The 18,762-nt window shown below is 37.0% G+C and overlaps 1 protein-coding gene across 2 annotated transcripts in view; it reads left to right on the top strand.

Moving 5' to 3' along the window:
- CERK (ceramide kinase) overlaps positions 1-18,762 on the top strand; it is a 43,668-nt gene that overhangs the window by 13,084 nt on the left and 11,822 nt on the right. For both annotated transcript variants that reach the window (XM_072860184.1, XM_072860190.1), the window contains 5 exons: positions 340-403; positions 4,249-4,394; positions 13,590-13,664; positions 16,034-16,186; positions 16,986-17,091. In XM_072860184.1, the coding sequence (XP_072716285.1) occupies positions 340-403; positions 4,249-4,394; positions 13,590-13,664; positions 16,034-16,186; positions 16,986-17,091 (544 nt within the window). The remainder of the gene's footprint in view (positions 1-339; positions 404-4,248; positions 4,395-13,589; positions 13,665-16,033; positions 16,187-16,985; positions 17,092-18,762) is intronic.

Below are 18,762 nucleotides of genomic sequence, written 5' to 3'. Positions count from 1 at the left end.
AATTTAAAACTTCTGGTACTTCTGAGCTATTTGAGCTCTTCATTTATAAGATGCTGTCTTTCTCCTCTTTTTCAGTTTTACTGTTAAAACCAATTGTTCACTTGCACAATTTTTGAGTGACATATTTTTCCATATGTACTGCAATGCATGTCTCTTACAGTTCTTTCCTTGGCATAATCTTTTGAAACACATTTTATGGGTAGGCTGTTTTATGGTGACATTGGTAATGGAATAATGGTTATTAATGAATTAATAATATTTTTTATAATTGTATATTATATACCATTTTATAATAGCATTTTTATCATAGTAATTTTTAATTTGTTTATTTCTTCATAGTAACTGAACATGCTAACCATGCTAAGGAGAATTTATTTGAAGTTAATATTAATAAATATGATGGGTAAGTAACTTCACTTGCTTTTTGTTTTTTCCTTTTCTAGCTGATATATTGTGTAATCTGTCTGTTCTTGTCTCTAAAATAGTAGCCTTCATTGCTGATATGTTTATTACAACAGCTGAAAGTTCTAGGGCGTATTCCTTTGAGATCCACATTTAGGAGTATCAAAGGAAAACTAAACTGTTTCAGTAAACCTGTTCAACACACAATATATTCAAGTGTAGTGTAACAATGTTTGCATGAGATTTGTGTTCAGAAGATAAATGTAAGATTACTTCTGCTTGTCCAGAAGTTGAGCATTCTGTGATAGCTTGAAAGCTACCCTGAAATGTTTTGTAGCATAGGTGATCTTGACACATACATGAGTCCAGAACACTGCATTGGTAGCATTCAGCCTGTGTGTAAAAACCATGAGCTGTTTAGAAATGTTTCGGATAGTTCCTCTTGCTACGTAGGACTGTTCAAATAATGGCTATATCATTTGGCTTTATTTGTGTTTGTTCTGTTGTGGAAGTACTGTTTTAAAAGAAAACCTAACTGAATGGTGAGATTGCATTCTATTATTAAATCTGCTGTAGAAGCCGAATATTTTAATAAATAAGCTAGTCATTCCAGTTTCTGGTTCATGACATGAAACAAATTACATGACTGGAAAATCATGAAAATGTATGCAGAACCTATGCAGATAAACTCTCATAACTACAGTATTTTAAAATAGTATCTTGTTGTGCTTATGGACAGGTACATTTAAACTGGTAAGTTGCAAAAGTAAAACATTTTCTATCTTTTCAGAGTACTTTTCCTAGGGGAGCAGATCTATATGCATTTTATAAATCGAGTGAGGGCATGATGTTGACAAATTGTGGTAGTAAGAAACGACGTTCACAGGTTGAATTCCTAGACTTCACCTGCTTTAAGATCAGTTGACTTTAAGCAGCTTTGACTATACTGGGATTTTTCTTAATTTTGCAGAAGTGCAAGGAAGGGAAACTGGGATCCTGGAAAAACCTAGTTAGTTAATATTTTTCCTTTTCATTTGACTTAAGTGATTTGAACTAGATAAGAGTTGGTGAAATTCCAATACAGAGCAGAAAAGGGAAGCAAGTGAGCCCATGTCCACTCCTATAAATTGTTTTTTGCAACAAGTGGCAGTGACCAATTGTAGTGGTACCTGAAGTGTTTTTTGCCGGATTCAAACAGTCCCTTACTGTAGAATTTTTATTTTTTTTTTTTTTGCTTTGGTGGGGTTTTTTGGTTTGCTCTCTCTAACATGACTGAGATAAACAGTTGGCAAGAAAACTGCGTCTTTTTAGAATCTCATGATTCCTCTGTTCCCGGGCTGGGCCTTAATGGCAGTTAGCTTGGGAACTGCAACATGTCTTTCTAAGCCTGATTTTTGTCCATCATGTACAAGTCTGTTTCTGTGGTGAACAGTGATGTTAGGAAGGAGTTCTTGTATTAATACTACTTTTTAAATAACAGATCAGATGGTTATGTGGAAGATTTAAAAAATGGTTAAACTGCATAAATGCACATGTGTGTTCAAGTTTGGTTGACTTCTCACATACAGGAAAAGTTTCTTTAGATTCCTACACCTTGTTGTTGTTTACCTGTCTTCTTAAATTGGTTCTGATAAGTGACTTTGCCTTCGTTCAGGCATTCCCTGGCATTTCCCTTCATTCCTTTCTTCTTTCCCTTAATCTCCAGATTCCCTATTTGGCAAAGCCATGCCTGTGATCTTGGAACTAGATACAGGATTCTTAATGAAAACCGCTTTACTGCCTTCCAAGTGTATTTACTTGAGACAGCTTATTTAAACCTCTTGTACATGTTTCCTGTTTGTTCTTCCCATTCCCCCTTATAAGAATTTCTTACGGTGAGTGTACTAATCTAATAGCTCAGTGATAGAACAGCTTCTCTTTGAAGGCAGTTACTTAAAATATTGATTCAGTTATCATATAGCAGGCTTTTGTACATCATTGTGCAGAACAGCTAGCACGTGCTGTAATATTGTGCAGGTAACGGCCATGTTTAGATTAAGTCTGACGTGTATGAATCGCTAGGCTTCCTTATCCATATGCCTGTTGCACAAGCCTTTGTAGAACTGTTTCAGATTGTTTTTTTTTTTCCTAGTTATTTCATTAGTTCACAGAATGGTTGAGATTAGAAGAGGCCATTGTTCTTTTAAAAGTCATTTGTCTTGTAGACTTTTTTCTCCTGAAGCCCTTTAGCATATGTAGTTTACTGTTATCATCTGTCTAAAAAGTGAAATGCTAGTCCATTAGAAAAATAAACTCCAAATGTAAGAATCGCTTTAAGAAGATCTCTCTTACAGTAGTTTTTCATTAGGGGCCTTCATATGTGTGCAAACATCAGATGACCAATGTTCAAGTCAATCAATTTGGTCATGCATGTATTGTGTATGTGAACTTCTTTATCTGTCAATATTTATCCTTGATAGGAACGGACATTCATATCATTCTGTCATCTCTGAGGCTAGATATAGTATTTGGTATAAATAGAACACTACTGAGACAACATTGACCTTGAACTGATGTGGAAATTTTTGTCCACTTAACCTCTTTCTGAGAGTCTCTAGAGAAAGATGAGACAGGCTAAAGGTGAGGAATAATGTAGTTAAGCTATGAGAAGAGAAATTCATTATAAAAAATGAGAAACAAACAGCCTTTTCTCCCTTCTCTCCCAGTCTCTTAGGTCTTGACTTAGTTGGACAGTATATTTTTAAGTCTGTCCTCTCCGTTCATGAAAAAATGACTGGTTTTTTCAGGCTTTCCTTCTGCTGAAAATACAATAATAAGTAAATTTAATTCATCAATACTTTAAAAATTAAATACATTAACTTGCCCTATGAAACAAGTGCTCATTCTGCAGTATTTATTGCTAACTATGTGGAAGTGTTAGTTTATGCATTGGAAAGGATTGCTATAGATAACAGTAAACATTCTTAAACACGTATGTTGGGGACTACATGCATAACTTTGCATTTGTTGTGTGTTCCTTTAAAGTGTATTTGAATTAGTTTTTCAGTTAAAGAATGTTTATGCTTTTAGAGTTCAGGGTGTGCATTTGATGACTGTGCATGAAATGTATACTGCTGTAAAATAGTCTTTTACTTCCTAGTATTTGCTTGGCTGTGGACTCTCTGCTGAGCTTTAACATATTGAGGATCTGTGTAGCTGCTGCACCAGCTCTGACCTGAATTAAGTTTGCAAAACAAAGTTTTGCATCTGGTAACATTTAGAACTCTGTGTTTCATTATGAATGGTTATGTAGATACACATGACTTCTGTCTGTCTGATGGGCTCTCAGCATGTTCAAAAGAGCATGCAAGCATGCACTTTTCTGTTTTTTGACTTTCATATAGTGTATATCCCTATTAAATTAATAGCATAAAATATACTTCTGCTTGAAGCCATAAATATTAACTTACTTTTCCCTTTTTAGTAAAGGTACCCTGTTTCTATTTTGTTTACTTAGAAAGCTGTATGTACAGTCCTGTTCAGTGTTTTCCTTGTATAGTGAATTTCCACTGATATTTGTCTTGTCTGCACACAGCAATAGAGGATAAAGATTTTTTTAGGTTGCATTCCAACATTTTTTTCCTGACATTACAGACATGTCTAGGTGCATTTGCAGTTGTGTAGCTTGAATTTTTTTTTCTGCTTTTTGTTAATTGCCAAGTTGACTGTGGGCTACTATATTCTGTAAAAATGGAAGAGGAGAATAGAACAACTATTTTTGATGTGCCCAGTGCATGCCCTAAGTAGAACACTTGCCGTGTTGTTTATTGACTGTTAGCGTGCATTCTAATTTGTGTTTCCTGGCAGTGTTGTTTGTGTTGGTGGGGACGGCATGTTCAGTGAAGTGATGCATGGTCTCATTGGAAGAATGCAGAAGGACTCTGGCATAGACCAAAATAATCCCAAAGCACCGTTAGTCCAATGCAATATAAGGATTGGCATAATTCCTGCTGGTAAGAAAGGGTTAACTTTCAGTTTACTTTATTCATTTATTCTTGAAATTTCTTCTTATTCATAACTTCTTGAATTTAGGCCTAAGTGTAAGATATAAGCAATGATATTCCATAAAGACACTTAGCTAAAGCTGTTTGTATCCTGGTATAATTATTGATCACATGCTATTTTACTTGGGAAGGGTACTTTGTAAAGGAAATCAAATCTTATTGTGCAACTTTAGAATTTAATTACTTTTTTCTTTTTTTTGTGCCTTATTGTGTATTAATACAAGATAAGATGTTGACAGTAATATATTTGCCCATCTGAACACATTAATGAGTGAAATTTACTGAGCAGAGACTTACCTGACAAATATTTTTCCGGTTCCAAATGCTCCACATATTTAGTTAGAATTGTAATGAGAACCTCCCCCTGGTCTGGTGAACTCCAAACAAAAGCTAAAATTGCTTCCTTCCCCCCCCCCCCAAGTTGTCATCACAGAAAACATAAGGCAACTACAGCTGAGGAACAGCCCTCGGGTTCCAGACCAAGTTGCAATTTCTGTCCCTCTTTAGAGGTGCTGTACCTTCACATTTCTCAATGTCAGCCACTTCTTCAGGCAATCCTGACTGCTGTCATTGAAAGGCATTTGAGAGAACTCATTCTTGGAATTCAGGTTTTTGGTGATAAACTTACTTTTTTTTTTTATTGACCATAGACACTCTTTGGATCAATCTTGCTGTTAAATCTAGTGTCCCAGTTGTTACCTCACCCTGCCCAATTGGTCCCCAAGATTCCTTCAAAAGTGGACTTACAAGATGACTCTTCCAGGACTGGATTCAGTGTTGCAACTCTTTAATAGCATCTGCAATTTTGAGGACTCTGTGGAAAGACAAATGGATAGTTCAGTGTCTTTTCTATGCTGCTTTTTTTTTTGGTCAGATGCTTGAGATTTGAATTGAAAAACTGGGATATGAAGTAAACATTATGAGCTTCTGACTAGAACTAAAACACAGACTTTATGAGAAAATTTAGCACAGGTTATAAAAATATACCAAGTGAAATAGTATATTTGTACCCTCAGGTTTTAGGTGACTAATTTTATCCTTGTTATATATTTGAACAATGTATCCAAAACCAAATGGTCTGAATTGTTGCTTGGAAGAAGCTTAACCCTTTCTGCTTGCTTGCAGTACAATAAGGGTTAGATATCTAAAAGTTGCAATGTGAATATCCCCTTATGGCTTTTCATTCTCCTTGTTAGCTAGCACATTAAGGGTTCTGTATAACAGAATTACTATATTAACGTATATTCTGATTTTATTTGTTAAAGCTTTGTATTAAAATAATTTTGTATAATAAACTTAACAAGAATAGAATTTGAAGTGGTCTACCCTTTGTTTCCCTTATTTGGGCAAATTTCTTGGACTAAAGGTTTTTGCTTTCATGGTTGGTTTCAGAAGATTTTGCCTACTGGTGATGTTAGTGACCATAAGAGGATACAATCTGAAAAACAGTACTTCAATATTAAGAGCTATTTCTTTGTCCTTAGGAAATTAACTATACGCATGTTAAAACTGAAAGATTAACGTTGCTTTTTCAACAGTTTCTTAATGCATTTTTTCCAATTGCAACCAAGTATGATCTTCACTGATATTTTAATATTGCTAACATGTATCAAGTCACTTTCTTCTCTTATATACTTTAGTGTTTTGTTTGTTGTTTTGTCCGTTGTAGCTGTTTGCTATTTGAATGTATACTGCATGCTCTATTCCTTGAACTAACATGAGGTACAGCATTGTAATCAGTGCTATGATTCAAATATTTTCTCCAAGTCATTATTCAGATTCCTCAAATTATTTATAATGGTGTATAAGGAAACTGGCCTTGAAGTTCTATTAATTAAGTTTTTGCAAGTACAGAGGATAATACACATCTTGATTTGTTCGTATATTGTACAATATTTAAAATTATCCATTACTGAAAATATGGGAAAGTGCTTATTTACTGGAAAAAGGAGTCAAATCACTGAACAAATCTTAACCCTTTCTTAACACATCTAGCTATCACAGGGACCTTAAATTGTGTATGAAATAGCCAAACCCATGCATTGCAGGGTGATCAGGAGGCAAGGCAGCAAGAGGTTTTTTCCAGCCCCTGGTGAAGCTGTTCTCTGTTCATCTTTGCTTGATGTAATTGAGCTCTGACCATGTATTGACCCCAACAGATCCCCTAGTTCCCAGACTAGGGCAGGAAGTCTATTCCAAAATAAGTGAGATCCTTAAAAAGACTTTTTAAAACTAAACTGACAGTCCTAAAATACAGCAAGTCAAAAAGTAATGAAATATAAATCATGCATCTAGGAAAAACCTCATCCATGACACTCTCTTTAGTTTTTAAATAACAAACATTTTTCTTAAAATCCTAAGAAGTCATTAATGGGTATTGAAAACAAACACTACCCAGACTTTAGAGATTAAGTTCTAAAGCTCTGTGTGTCTTCTGATACACAGAGACAGATTACTCCATGAGGACAGGAACCTGGGGTAAGGTGGCACTGAATCAGTGTGTTTGCCTTCTTTTTTTAATCTTTTCGTTCCTAATGTCAAGCTGTGTTAACGGAAACATGGCAGGCTGTGGTTTGTGGTTGTGATTAAACAGTGTCTGTATTCAAACTAACGTTCAATTCAGCAGACTTGATCTTTGCTCAGAAACTGTCAATTTAATTGTACAAAGGTTTGAAACTACAAATGAAAGAGATTTAATGCTAAAACACTCTCATCTATATGACCATTTTTGAGTAAGTAGCTTTATTTCATAGGCAGAATCCCAATGTGTGGGCTCTTTTTTTTCTTTAATATTGGATGCTACTTGTAAATTGTGATTCTAACTTTTTGGAGCAAGCCCCTGCTCGTCCTCTTTTTTTGAACAGATGTGTCTGTTTCCAGACAGTATCTTTCCTTAGTGTGTCTTCTAGTTAAAAAATATCATTTATTCTTATGTTTTATGGTACATTTTTGTGAAATAACTTGTGTTTTTATTGACATGAATAAAGGCTTGTACTCAAATGGCAGTTTTAACTTCTGAATTTCTCTTAGTTGCAGCCATTCAAGTCTGCCAGTGTAAGCTGACTGATTGCTGTTCTAAACAGATTTGCTGTTAAGAGTACTTAGAGTGTAGCAACCTGACAAAGTTTTGCACTGCAGTGTAACAACTGCAAGTCAGCACACCTACAAAAACTTCTGTTTAGTTATTACTTCCTCCTAGTGCCTTAAAAGTACGTTCAGCCATGGTTTCTAACTGCATTCAGAGTGTTAGTATGCCTCCATAGAACTTAAAAACAGAGAATAATTTCTCTTATGACATGTGGCACTGAGGTTTCATCCACATGTTCTAGTATTAAAATTATACCCTCTGGAGTAAGCCAAAGTAATTCGTTCTTCTTACTAAACCTGGCATAGAACAGGGGGACAAAGCTGTCAACTGCTGTGAGAGGACTCTTTAGTGAAAGAGAACGAATTAGATTAAATGCTCTTAGGATCTCAGCAGGTAGGAAAAAAAAAATCCTACTTCACTCTGTGCTGTAGCATAATATTAATGCATTCATTCTTCCAAAAACCAAGTCTGCCAGCCTACCCTGGGGATAGGGGAAAAATCTTCCAAGCACTAGGGAAGCTTGAGTAAAGTGTAGAAATAAAGTGTTAATTGCTATAGTGATTTAGGCTTCTAATGTGTCCAAATCCCTCTCACTTTTCTTGTGGTCAAGATACAAACTCTAATGTCTAGGATTGAAGCATGTAGTAAGTATGATTATAATCAGCACGTTGATGTGTAGCTGTAGAAGTTAAGAATGCTAAAGACAGCACAGGCTTCTTATGTGAAGGTAGTATAGAAAAATGGTGGAGGATTCATTCACAAACTTAAAAACCAGATGCGAGTAAAATCATGAAGTGTGACTAGACTCTTATACTACTGTCATCTAGGCTGTAAAATTTCTCTTTGAAAATGTGTTAAAGCATAGCATAAAAAGCTATCTAATTCTTTTTATAGATGACTCCAAGTGCTGTGTCCGTGGCCTTCTCTGTTACAATGTTTGTAATATTTGATGATCTTTGTAGTTTAGTTAGCATCTCATTTCAAGGTTCAGTATGTCCAGTTTGAAATCTGAAGTGCAATGTTTTGTGTTCCTCCTTCAGCATTTTAAATCAGTTATACTTCTGGAAATTAGTCTTAGAGCTAAATACTGCATTTAATATGGCGAGGCTGCTATGAAGACAACTAAGTCAAGATTACTTTTCCCTGTGATGTTAATTTCATCTCTTAAATTTGCCATTATTGTATTAATCCATTTTTGTTGTACTGTGGTAGTGAACTTCTGAAGTGATTATCTACCAAAAAACCCAGCCCAAAGTCCTTCTGAACTGCTCCTTTTTAAGCCAGTCTGTCATTCTGCAGATGTTAAACTTGATTTCTTGGTTTCCTGATGCAGAAAGGAAGGTGTATAAAACTTTGGGTAGGAACATGACTGTATGCCCAGACCGCTCATCTCTCCCTGTAACAGTAGCTTCTCCCCTACCTTTGAATGGGTCAGATCCTTGTCATTTGAAAATCACTTCTCAGAAAAGTCACCATCTAGATTTTTCAAAATAATAAATGCTGCTTGACCAAGAGTATACAGTTACTCCGTCAGCATGACTCACCTGGTATTTCGTCACTAGGGTGACTGCATGTGACTTCACAAAAATACTAAGAATGTACGGGACCCCCACTGAGGTTATTCTACCTGTTTGCAGTACAGAATCCTGTTATGCTAATTTGTCTCTGAGGATTCTGAGTGTCCTGTGGGAGCATCTGCCCCTGTCAAGGGTATCTCGCATGGAACAGTGCTCCTGAGCACTAAGAGTATTTCTATTTCTTTATTAAATTAACTATTTGCTGTAGGATCAACATCTAGCTGACTGTTGCTTCTGTTGTCTGCGTAGTTTAGTACTACAGTGGCAATCTTCCAATTCTTTGGAATTTTTTTAGTTTTCCGTCAATAAAAGCACAAAAATGAATACTTATAGCCCACAGCATGTGTGTGTTTTGGTTTAAGAACACTTAGTTGTAAGTTAGTCATCTTAATCATTTTTCAAATTATTAATTCTAGCACTTTGCCTTTCTTCACATTTACTACAGATAGTAAACATTGATTTCTTTTTTTCTTTTTTTCTCCCCACAGAATCATATGGCATGAACCCTTCCATACAACCAGTAAATCATCTGGTTTTGCTTATCACTTTGGTGGTTCTGTGACCAATTTAAAGCTTGTGAGGTGGTGTCTGAGCACCTGTCTGTATGACTTGTCTACTCACAAATATCCAGCAATATTTGCATGCAAAGGGGAAATCTGGCGATTTAGCTGTACTGTATTCTATGTAGTGCAGTCCATCACTTTGGTTTCTTTATCTTGCTTTAGCAAAAATGTTTTATGGGGAGTACCTACTCTTTAATATTTTAAATACATATCTTGATAATTTCTCCTTGTGATTAATAAAAAGGAAGGATTTCCTTGATTAATTCTTAAATTATTAAATTTATTTTAAAAATTACAATGTTTAAATTTGGGGAGGGAAAGAACATAGAGGAACTTGCCTATATAACAACTATGTGACTGTATGATACCTCCTAATAACAAACAGACTTTGGGGAAAATGGGTAATGAAACAGGGCTCTAGTGTACATAATGTTTGGTAAAGATTCAAAGTAATTCTACTTATTTTAACAAAGACTAGTTGATGTGCCCTCTACACACTTCATATTTTCAGTAGGCTCTTAATATCAAAATGTCTGGGATAAGAGCTTTCTTTAGCTGGGAGGCTTCAGACATTTAGTTTGGGATTCAGCTATGTATATATGGTAGTATGGTGCCACCATCGTTGAAATGTACTTAGCCCCATGCAAGACAACTATTGTACTAGAGTAGCAGTTGGAAGCCAAGCAGAGTCATCTGCAGCACTTGAACACTGGTGGTTGGTGTCATTTTAGGTAATGGAGTTACTCTCCTTAGGGTGAGTTTCAATTTGAAATTGATACTCAAATTTTCTTGCTTTCATTTAGGTGTCTGCAGGTGAGATGGGCATCTAACTTCATAGCCAGGGGGCATCTGGTCAATATGGTCACTAGAGCCTGTAGATCTTGTGTTGCATCTGCCTGTTTTGTGCAGATGTCTTGTTTCCTAAGGCCCTTCAAATGGGACCTGTGTGTGAGTACCTTGAATCAAGCTCATGCTGCCGTCAGCATTCCTGACAAGATCTCCTTGACCAAGATGGAAGCTTTGACATAGTCTGCAGTGTTACATGTACAGACGTAGCTACTTCTAAGTGTCTTAACCTGAAACTTAATCACTCCCTTACTTGCCGATTTTCTTCTCTTCTATAGCACCCTAATGCAAAAATTAGATTCCACACTGAAGATCTTTCTTTTTTTTTTTTTAATTAATTAGGGCTCAGTTAACAAGCAGTCCAACTGCTTTCTTCATATTTGCATGTAGTTCTGTGCAACTACATTCATTCAGGCTGTTTCCCTTAAAGGTCCCCAAAGAAATCTGGCAGACCACATATGTAATTTTTCTGTTGGTTTAACCACAACAAACAACATCCACCACCTAACGTTAGTCAAGGGTCATGCTCTATGAAAGTTTCTTGCCCAAATTGAGTGCTCTGGCAATCCTAAGCTATTAATCAAGGGATATTAGTCAAGCTCTATTTGCATTCTAATCCTGCTTTCTGTGTCAGATTTATACTAATGAAATAAGCCAGATTTTGGTGGGGTTTGCATGCGCATCTATTTACTCAGAGTGCTGTTTCAGCAGTAGTAGATTCCAAATCTATTCAAGACCCACCTAATGGTCTAGAATTCCTATTTGATTATGAAGTATTCACAGAGATTCAAATCCTTAGTCATCACGAACATTTTTGTGACCTTTAAACTAGTACCGTTAGGTTCATGCTTGGTGTGGTGTTACGACCAGTTATACTCTCTTGGAATGTACCTAAGGAATTATACTGGGTTTGTTGCTCCATGCTACCGGCTCTGAGAGAAAAAACAACAATATTTTACTGTTTGCAGTTGGTACTCCACTGGCATGTCTGAGAAAAAGGGATGATGTGACAGTTGGTAAACACTGTTGGTGTCTTCCCCAGTCTCCCATTTTAGAATCTCAGAATTAATTTCAGACTTCAGATCTAATTTTAGCCCTTCCTTGCTAGTTTATGAATAGAAATGAAAATAAGTTCTATCAAATTGCCCAACAGATGGATCAGCTTTTAAGTGACTACAGAAGAGTATAGCGAGATAAGCCTCCAGTGTTAAAAGGTAGTTTGCATGATTTCCCCTCTTCTCCTCCCACCTGTAGTGTAAGACTACTTGGAAGCTCTGTTTACATCGAGACAAATGTGACTAAGCTAATTCTAGCAGCAGAACACAAACAGATCGTGAAGAAATGAGAAAGGTTGGATGAAATGCTAGGCTTGTACATTCAGCAGTAAAAGTACAGGTTGGATCTTTTAGAGCCTTTTTTAGTGGCTATGTTTTTTGTTTGTTTTTCTTTTGAAGAGCAGTGAGAATTTTTTCTGCCTCACTGAAATCCATAAGTATAGGAGGCAAAATGAAACTGAAAAACTTGGCAGTAAAACATAGCTTCAGTATCTGAACTCTGCTTAATATTTTCTGCTATAAAACTCCAAATGTGGCACGATAACATCATCTGTGTATCTTGTCTGTTACGATACTGAAAGAAATTGGAGTCCCGTTTCCTGTGCAAGGGCATATACTTGTAATGGTATGCTTGCACCATCTTGAACCTCAACCTTGTAGAGAGAGATCTCTTTAGTCACACTGTTTCTTTTGTTCTGCGGTTCTGTTATATTTATGTTCTCTTTACTTGGCTCCTGGAGCTGCTGCTTGTTCACTGTGGCAGGCTTCTGCATAGCATTTACCTGATAGAAGCTTCTCTCGTGCCCTTCACTGGTAGAGGAAGTGGTGTCCATTTCCTGAGAAGTGAGTTGGAGGGGAAAGGATTTTCTTTGCTCCTATTGATAACTGTATATGCCCTGACTGCTTTCAAAGTGAGAAAGAACCAGAAGTGGATTTTAAAGAATGATTGCTCATTCCTCCATTTTTAGTTTTCTATTTCAATTTGATTAGCCCTCAGAAATGAAGTACTCTGTATCTGAGCTGCTGTACATCTAGTGTATCGGTAGCAAATCTGAGAACATATATGTGGACAAAGTAAGTTTTTGTTTTCAGATATCCAGCCTTGACTTTAAAGGAATTAAATTTCAGGGAAAGGATGGGAGAAACTACAAGGTAAATTTGGAGTTAGATGCTGCAACAAAAATGCTTTGATACATCTGGCCCTGACTTTCAAGTGCCTGCTGCCAAGTAGGATTCAGAACCCTACATTAGGGTCTTAGATTGTTTTTTTTATAGGGATCAGGGAGAATTGCCTGTCTCTAAACAGCACGTAAAATACTGAGCGGGCATGCTGAGTGAGAAGTGGCCTGAAGTAACAAGGACAGAATATAGGTGAAACCTAAAGCTTCCCCTCTTTTCTTCTTGTAGGTGTTTTGCTCAAGACTGTAAAGGCACATCTCTATTCACTTTGCTTCTCTATTTATAAACTAATTCCTGAAAGCAAGTATTTATTAATTTTCAAATAACAGAACTAAGCAGGAGTTTCTGGATTAAGATGCAGCTGGAGGAGGAGGGGATGTTGACAGGCTGGAATTTAGATCACTTGCCCAAAAACCAGGAGACCCATCAACTCCTTTTCATGAGATCTCAATGAGTAAGAAATCTTAAGCAAAGGAGAATCAGCATATGCCTTCCTTCCCCTCCATCCTTAATTGATATAAAAAGCTGTAATGTAATCCTGAAGTTTTTCATTGGAATTAACTTATTTCCCTTCACTAACTGCTATATATTTATTGCTTATATAGTGAAAATCTTTGTACTTTGTTTGGAGAGAAATAAATTCTATTGTTGGGGGGGGGGCGGGGGGGGGGAATGTGACAATTTAAATCATAATATTTGTATCCTTACATTTACTTTGTTCCATAAAATAGAAAGGGGCAGGCCAAAGGAACATAATGCTTTTATTCGGAGAACCATACCAATAATACTTGTTTTGAAAAGATATGAATTAATCTCTCTAGTTTTTTATTTTTCAGGATCAACAGATTGCATATGCTATTCAACTGTTGGTGTTTCTGATCCAGTAACATCAGCTCTTCATATTATTGTAGGTGGGTGGTCACAGTTCGCTGTTTTGTTACGAAAATGATTAACATAGCCAAAAATAGTAATTCCATTTAGTTCTTTCTATATGTTTGTGAAATATAATTTGAACATAATGGCTGAGTTAAAATACGAAGTTTTTGTCTGGGATTTAAGTCTATGATTTGAAATACAGGATTGCTTTCTCTACTGTAATTCATTATTTTCAAGGGATCGTATTGTTTTGAAATTTTATATCTGGTGCTTAAGTTTTCATGCATTCTCGCGTGCTTTTGAAAATAGCAGTAAAATACAATAAGCAGTGTAAGTTGTTGGACTCTTTCTCTCTCTGTCTTTCTCTCTTAGAGAAAGCTATGACAAGTGCTTGGACACTTGAATAGTAGGATTTTGTACTAGTTGCCCAATTGGCCTGTGCAATTCAATGCTTCCATGCCAAGTTAGACGTATGGCTTCTGCTTGACTGGAATTAGCTGATAATCCCCATTTTTACCATCTGGAAGTCACATATTTGAGGAGGAACTAGGGAGGAAAACAACTACTCTTCAATAAATGCTTTTTGATATGTTGTCATCAGTAGGGATGCTGACATTGCCACTTCTCAAAGTCCTCTAGTAATAGAGTCCCTGAACTGCACCGGGGCTGAAGGAGACGGCATGGCATATTCAGTGCATTGTGATTTGTGATGTCAGTCCTATCTTGCGACATACTGAAGAATCATAGTCACCCAGTTCTTAATACTGACTGAAAAATTGTGCAAGATAGTTTACAGTTATAACGATGTTGCATAAGCATAAAGGATAGAATTTCTAAGTGATGATTATTTCATTATTGCTTGTTATTGAGTGCTTAACACTTGCAGTTTTAGAAGCTGGTGTGGCTAAGGTTTACACGTGTGCTTCTCTGTTACTAACCTATGGTTAAATCTGTTCAGCATATATAGAGTTTAGGCCATTGGACTAGGATTAGAGAGGTAGGGCCTTAGTATATCATAGTATTTTAGCTGGGTTATTAAATGTGCATATATACACATGTATTTAGATTTTTAAGAGTGTTTCTCACTTCTGTAAAGGGTTCTTCACAGTAGTCCGTTGTCCTGGTTTCGGCTGGGATAGAGTCAATTTTCTTCCTAGTAGCTGGTATAGTGCTGTGTTTTGGATTTTAGTATGAGAATAATATTGATAACACACTGATGTTTTGGCTGTTGCTAAGTGGTGTTTACACTGGTCAAGGACTTTTTTCAGCTCCCCATGCTCTGCCAGGTGCCCAAGAAATGGGAGGGGGCACAGCCAGGATAGTTGATCCAAACTGACCAAAGGGCTATTCCATACCATATGATGTCATGCCCAGTATATAAACTGGGGGAGTTGGCCAGGGGGGTAGCGATCGCTGCTCAGGGACTGGCTAGGTGTCGGTCAGCGGGTGGTGAGCAGTTGTATCATTTTTTTTACTTTTATTTTTTTCTTTTTCCTTCCCTTGGGTTTTGTTCCTCTCTCTCTCTTGTTGTTTTCCTTCTCATTACAATTTATTATTACTATTATTTTGTTCCAATTACTAAACTGTTCTTATCTCAACCCATGAGTTTTCTTACTTTTGCTCTTCTGATTCTCTCCCCCATCCCACTGTGGGGGAGTGAGAGAGCGGCTGTGTGGTGCTTAGCTGCCGGCTGGGGCTAAACCATGACATCCGTGGTGGAAGGATGAGACACAATGGGCATAAAGTGAAACAGAAGAAAAAAGAAAAAAAAAAAACCCAAACAAAACAAAAAACCAACCAAGCAAAGAAACACCACCACTACCCCAACCCCCCAAAAACCCACCACCACTCCAAACCTTACACTATGAGGACATCAGAGAGGTGGTGTACTCTCTGTTCTTAGGGATTTTCAGGACTTGACTGGATAAGCCCTGAGTAACCTGATCTGAGCTCATAGCTGAACCTACTTTGAGTGGGAGATTGGATGAGAAACCTCCTAAGGCCCCTTCCAGCTTTAATTATCCTCTGATAGTATGACATATAGGATTAAGTAGTATCCGGTAGATGTATGGATACTGCATTGATCTTTTCTATAACATCCCCTTCTACTGCTACATGGTAAACGAGTGTAAATTCTTCATTATATGTGTTTTAGCATGCCGACTTTTTTTCTCACTTAGTGCTTAATGCTTTTAAAATATTAAATGAAATTAGTATTAAAAAATTATTTTTCCCTTTCTGCATGTATAAGAAATATATATGGATATATGATGTATATATTATGACATAAATACAACATATATATTTTTATTTTAAAAAAATCTGCAACGTTAAAGTTACTATCATGTTTGTAGCTGCAAACAAAATAAACCTTAATAGAACCTTGCACTTCTAATCTTCATAGGTGACTGTCAGCCTCTGGATGTCTCTTCTGTACATCATAACAACACATTTTTGAAGTACTGTGTATCATTGCTGGGTTACGGTTTTTATGGAGATATATTAAAAGACAGTGAAAAGAAGCGGTGGATGGGTCCAATGAGATATGACTACTCAGGTAACTTGTGTAATTATTATGTTATTTTGTCAGTATGTAAACATGTTGGAGCAGCTGATGTGCTCTCTCCAAAGCAACCTTCTCTGAAGCTTTTAAACGTGAGAAACAGACTGAATCTGATTTTAAACTCCTTGTAGTACCAAGTACACTGAATCACATGTAAAGCTCCGTAACTTGGGGGATAACATTAACAGTGTGCTCGTTAAAGTTGTGTTGAATATATGTCACCTAGTGATAGCTGCCTAAAAAGTACTATCTTTTCTGTCCTAATCATTTTGACTTTCTTTTCAATCAGTTAGAGAGATAGGCAGTCCTCTGTCTTGGACATTCAGCTGATTGAATGAATTGTTAATTTTGTCCTTCTTCCAGCACTGATTATAGAGAGACATGAGTGGTTTAGGTAGTTAGCTAATATTTGAATAAATCCTATGCTACTAGAAAGTGTATTTTACCTTCTTCTGTCTTGTGTTAGGGAAAGAAGATGCAAAAACAGAACTGAAGTAGTGTAGGCCAATTGTGCCAATAGCAGTGATGTGTAGCTAAAATTTTTAGTTGGGTTTTAAATGTCAAGCAAAGTAATGGCACTATCAGCAAATGTTAAAAGTTGGGGGGATGGGGTGGTATTTCCTTATCCTTTACAGTCTAAAACATCATAACAAAGAGCCGTGAGCTTGAGGAGAGCAACTGTTGTTTTGCAGTCCTTAGAGAATGAAAGAGGAACAATCAAGGGATGTATGCAGAGGTGTTTGCAATGTGGATTTATAATGACTTAATGGTGCTTAATACCTTTTTTATGTAGGCTTCAAGACTTTTCTTTCTCATCATTACTATGAAGGAACAATTTCTTTTCAACCAGCAAAACGCACGCTGGGATCTCCACGAGATAAAGATAGCTGCAGAACAGGGTAGGCTTAATGATTATCTCTGGATATTTGATGTATGAATATTTGAAAAGGCCTGTACATAAATAAAAAGGTCACAAGAAATATTGGTTTTAATATCCAAACACTTACTCCGAAAGGGACAAGCTTGTAAAAAAGTTTATTGACTCATTAAAGAGAACACCTCATTTTATCAGGTCAATAAACAAAAATGTAATGAAATTTTGTTAGCTGCCCCTCCCGTCCCCCATTTTAAATGTAGCAAAGTATAACAGCACAGCACCCAGTTACAAGATGCTGAGGGTACTATGCTGTGTTACTGGTAATAAATGAAAAGTCTGGATGCCTCATAGCTTCTACAGTTGGAAATAATTACTCAAAAATTCTCAAATGTTCACATTGTAATTGGTTCTGGCAATTTTAGTGATTGTTTTAGTGCCATGACAACAGCTGGCATGGTTTGTCCTGAGGATCGGTCCTCTCAGGAATCAGCCTATTTAGCCTTTTTTTATAGACTGCTACTATGCTGTATAAATTCTGTGTGATATTCTTCACTTGTTTCTCCAACCAGGGGTCCTACCTTAATCTCCCACTGTTCCTTCCTTTCTCTTTGCTTTCACCTGCTTGATGTTATGCACTAGTATTTTTTCTTCTTCTTCATATATGAATGTGGCTATCAGAGATATAGTAGTTGTCACAGCAGGAGCCAGAGGAGCCAGAAACTTTGGCCAGAAACTACATGGAACTTGTTGAGACTGTGCTGTAATAATAGTGCTGTGACATGCTACAGCTCATGGTCTCCAGTACTAGCTGGAGCAACTATCCTTATCCATCAGGTGCCCTGATGCAAGGGAAGCTCCAGAGGGAGAAAGCTGTCATTTGGGTCTCAGTCAGGGAGTAAAGAGTGCCTGATGCCTCACGGGGGATTTTATACATCCTGATAATTGCTGGAAGAGCAATAGGGCTGGGCACAAGAAATTGAGGAGAATCCTGGAGTGTGGTAATGGCAGTGATCATGCAGGTGATTGACAAGCTGACTAGGAGAAATGCTCTGCTGGTCTTGTTACAGAAAGGGAATGTGTGGGATGTGATGGTTGAGGGCAGCCTTGGCAGTGGTGACTGTGAGATTATAGAGTTTAAAATCCTGAGAAAAGTAAGGAAGACAAAAAGTAGAATTGCAACCCTGAACTTTAGGAGAGCAGATTTTGGTTTATTCAGGAATTTTGGCAAGATTCGATGGGGTACTGCCCTGGAAGACAAAGAGGCCCAGGAGAGTTGGTTGGTACCTCCTCAAAGCACAAGAACAGTCCATTCTGATATGCAGAAACTTCAGTAAGCATGATAAAAAACCAGCATGGATGAGCAAGGATCTGAGAAGTAAAGAGAAAATGGAAGTGGAATGAGTTACTTTGGAAGAATACAGAGACATTGCCTAAATGTGCAGGGATGGAACTGAGAAAGCCAAAGCTCAGGCAGAGTTTAAATCAGTGAGGGATGTGAAGGGTGCTACTTATTACAAAGGGATTATATAAGTATACCAATCATAACAAAAGGCTAAAGGCACTGCGGGCCTGCCGCTTAGTGGTATGGGGAACCCAGTGATAAAAGAGACAGAAATGGCTGGAAAATGACTCCTTTGCCCCAGTTTTCACTGATATAGTCTGCCCCTAGCCTTACAGGTCCCCAAGCCTGTGG

This window comes from Ciconia boyciana, chromosome 1 (genome assembly GCF_034638445.1).
Source record: "Ciconia boyciana chromosome 1, ASM3463844v1, whole genome shotgun sequence".
NCBI classification, from domain to species: domain Eukaryota; kingdom Metazoa; phylum Chordata; class Aves; order Ciconiiformes; family Ciconiidae; genus Ciconia; species Ciconia boyciana.
This window is presented reverse-complemented; position numbering and strand designations above follow the sequence as displayed.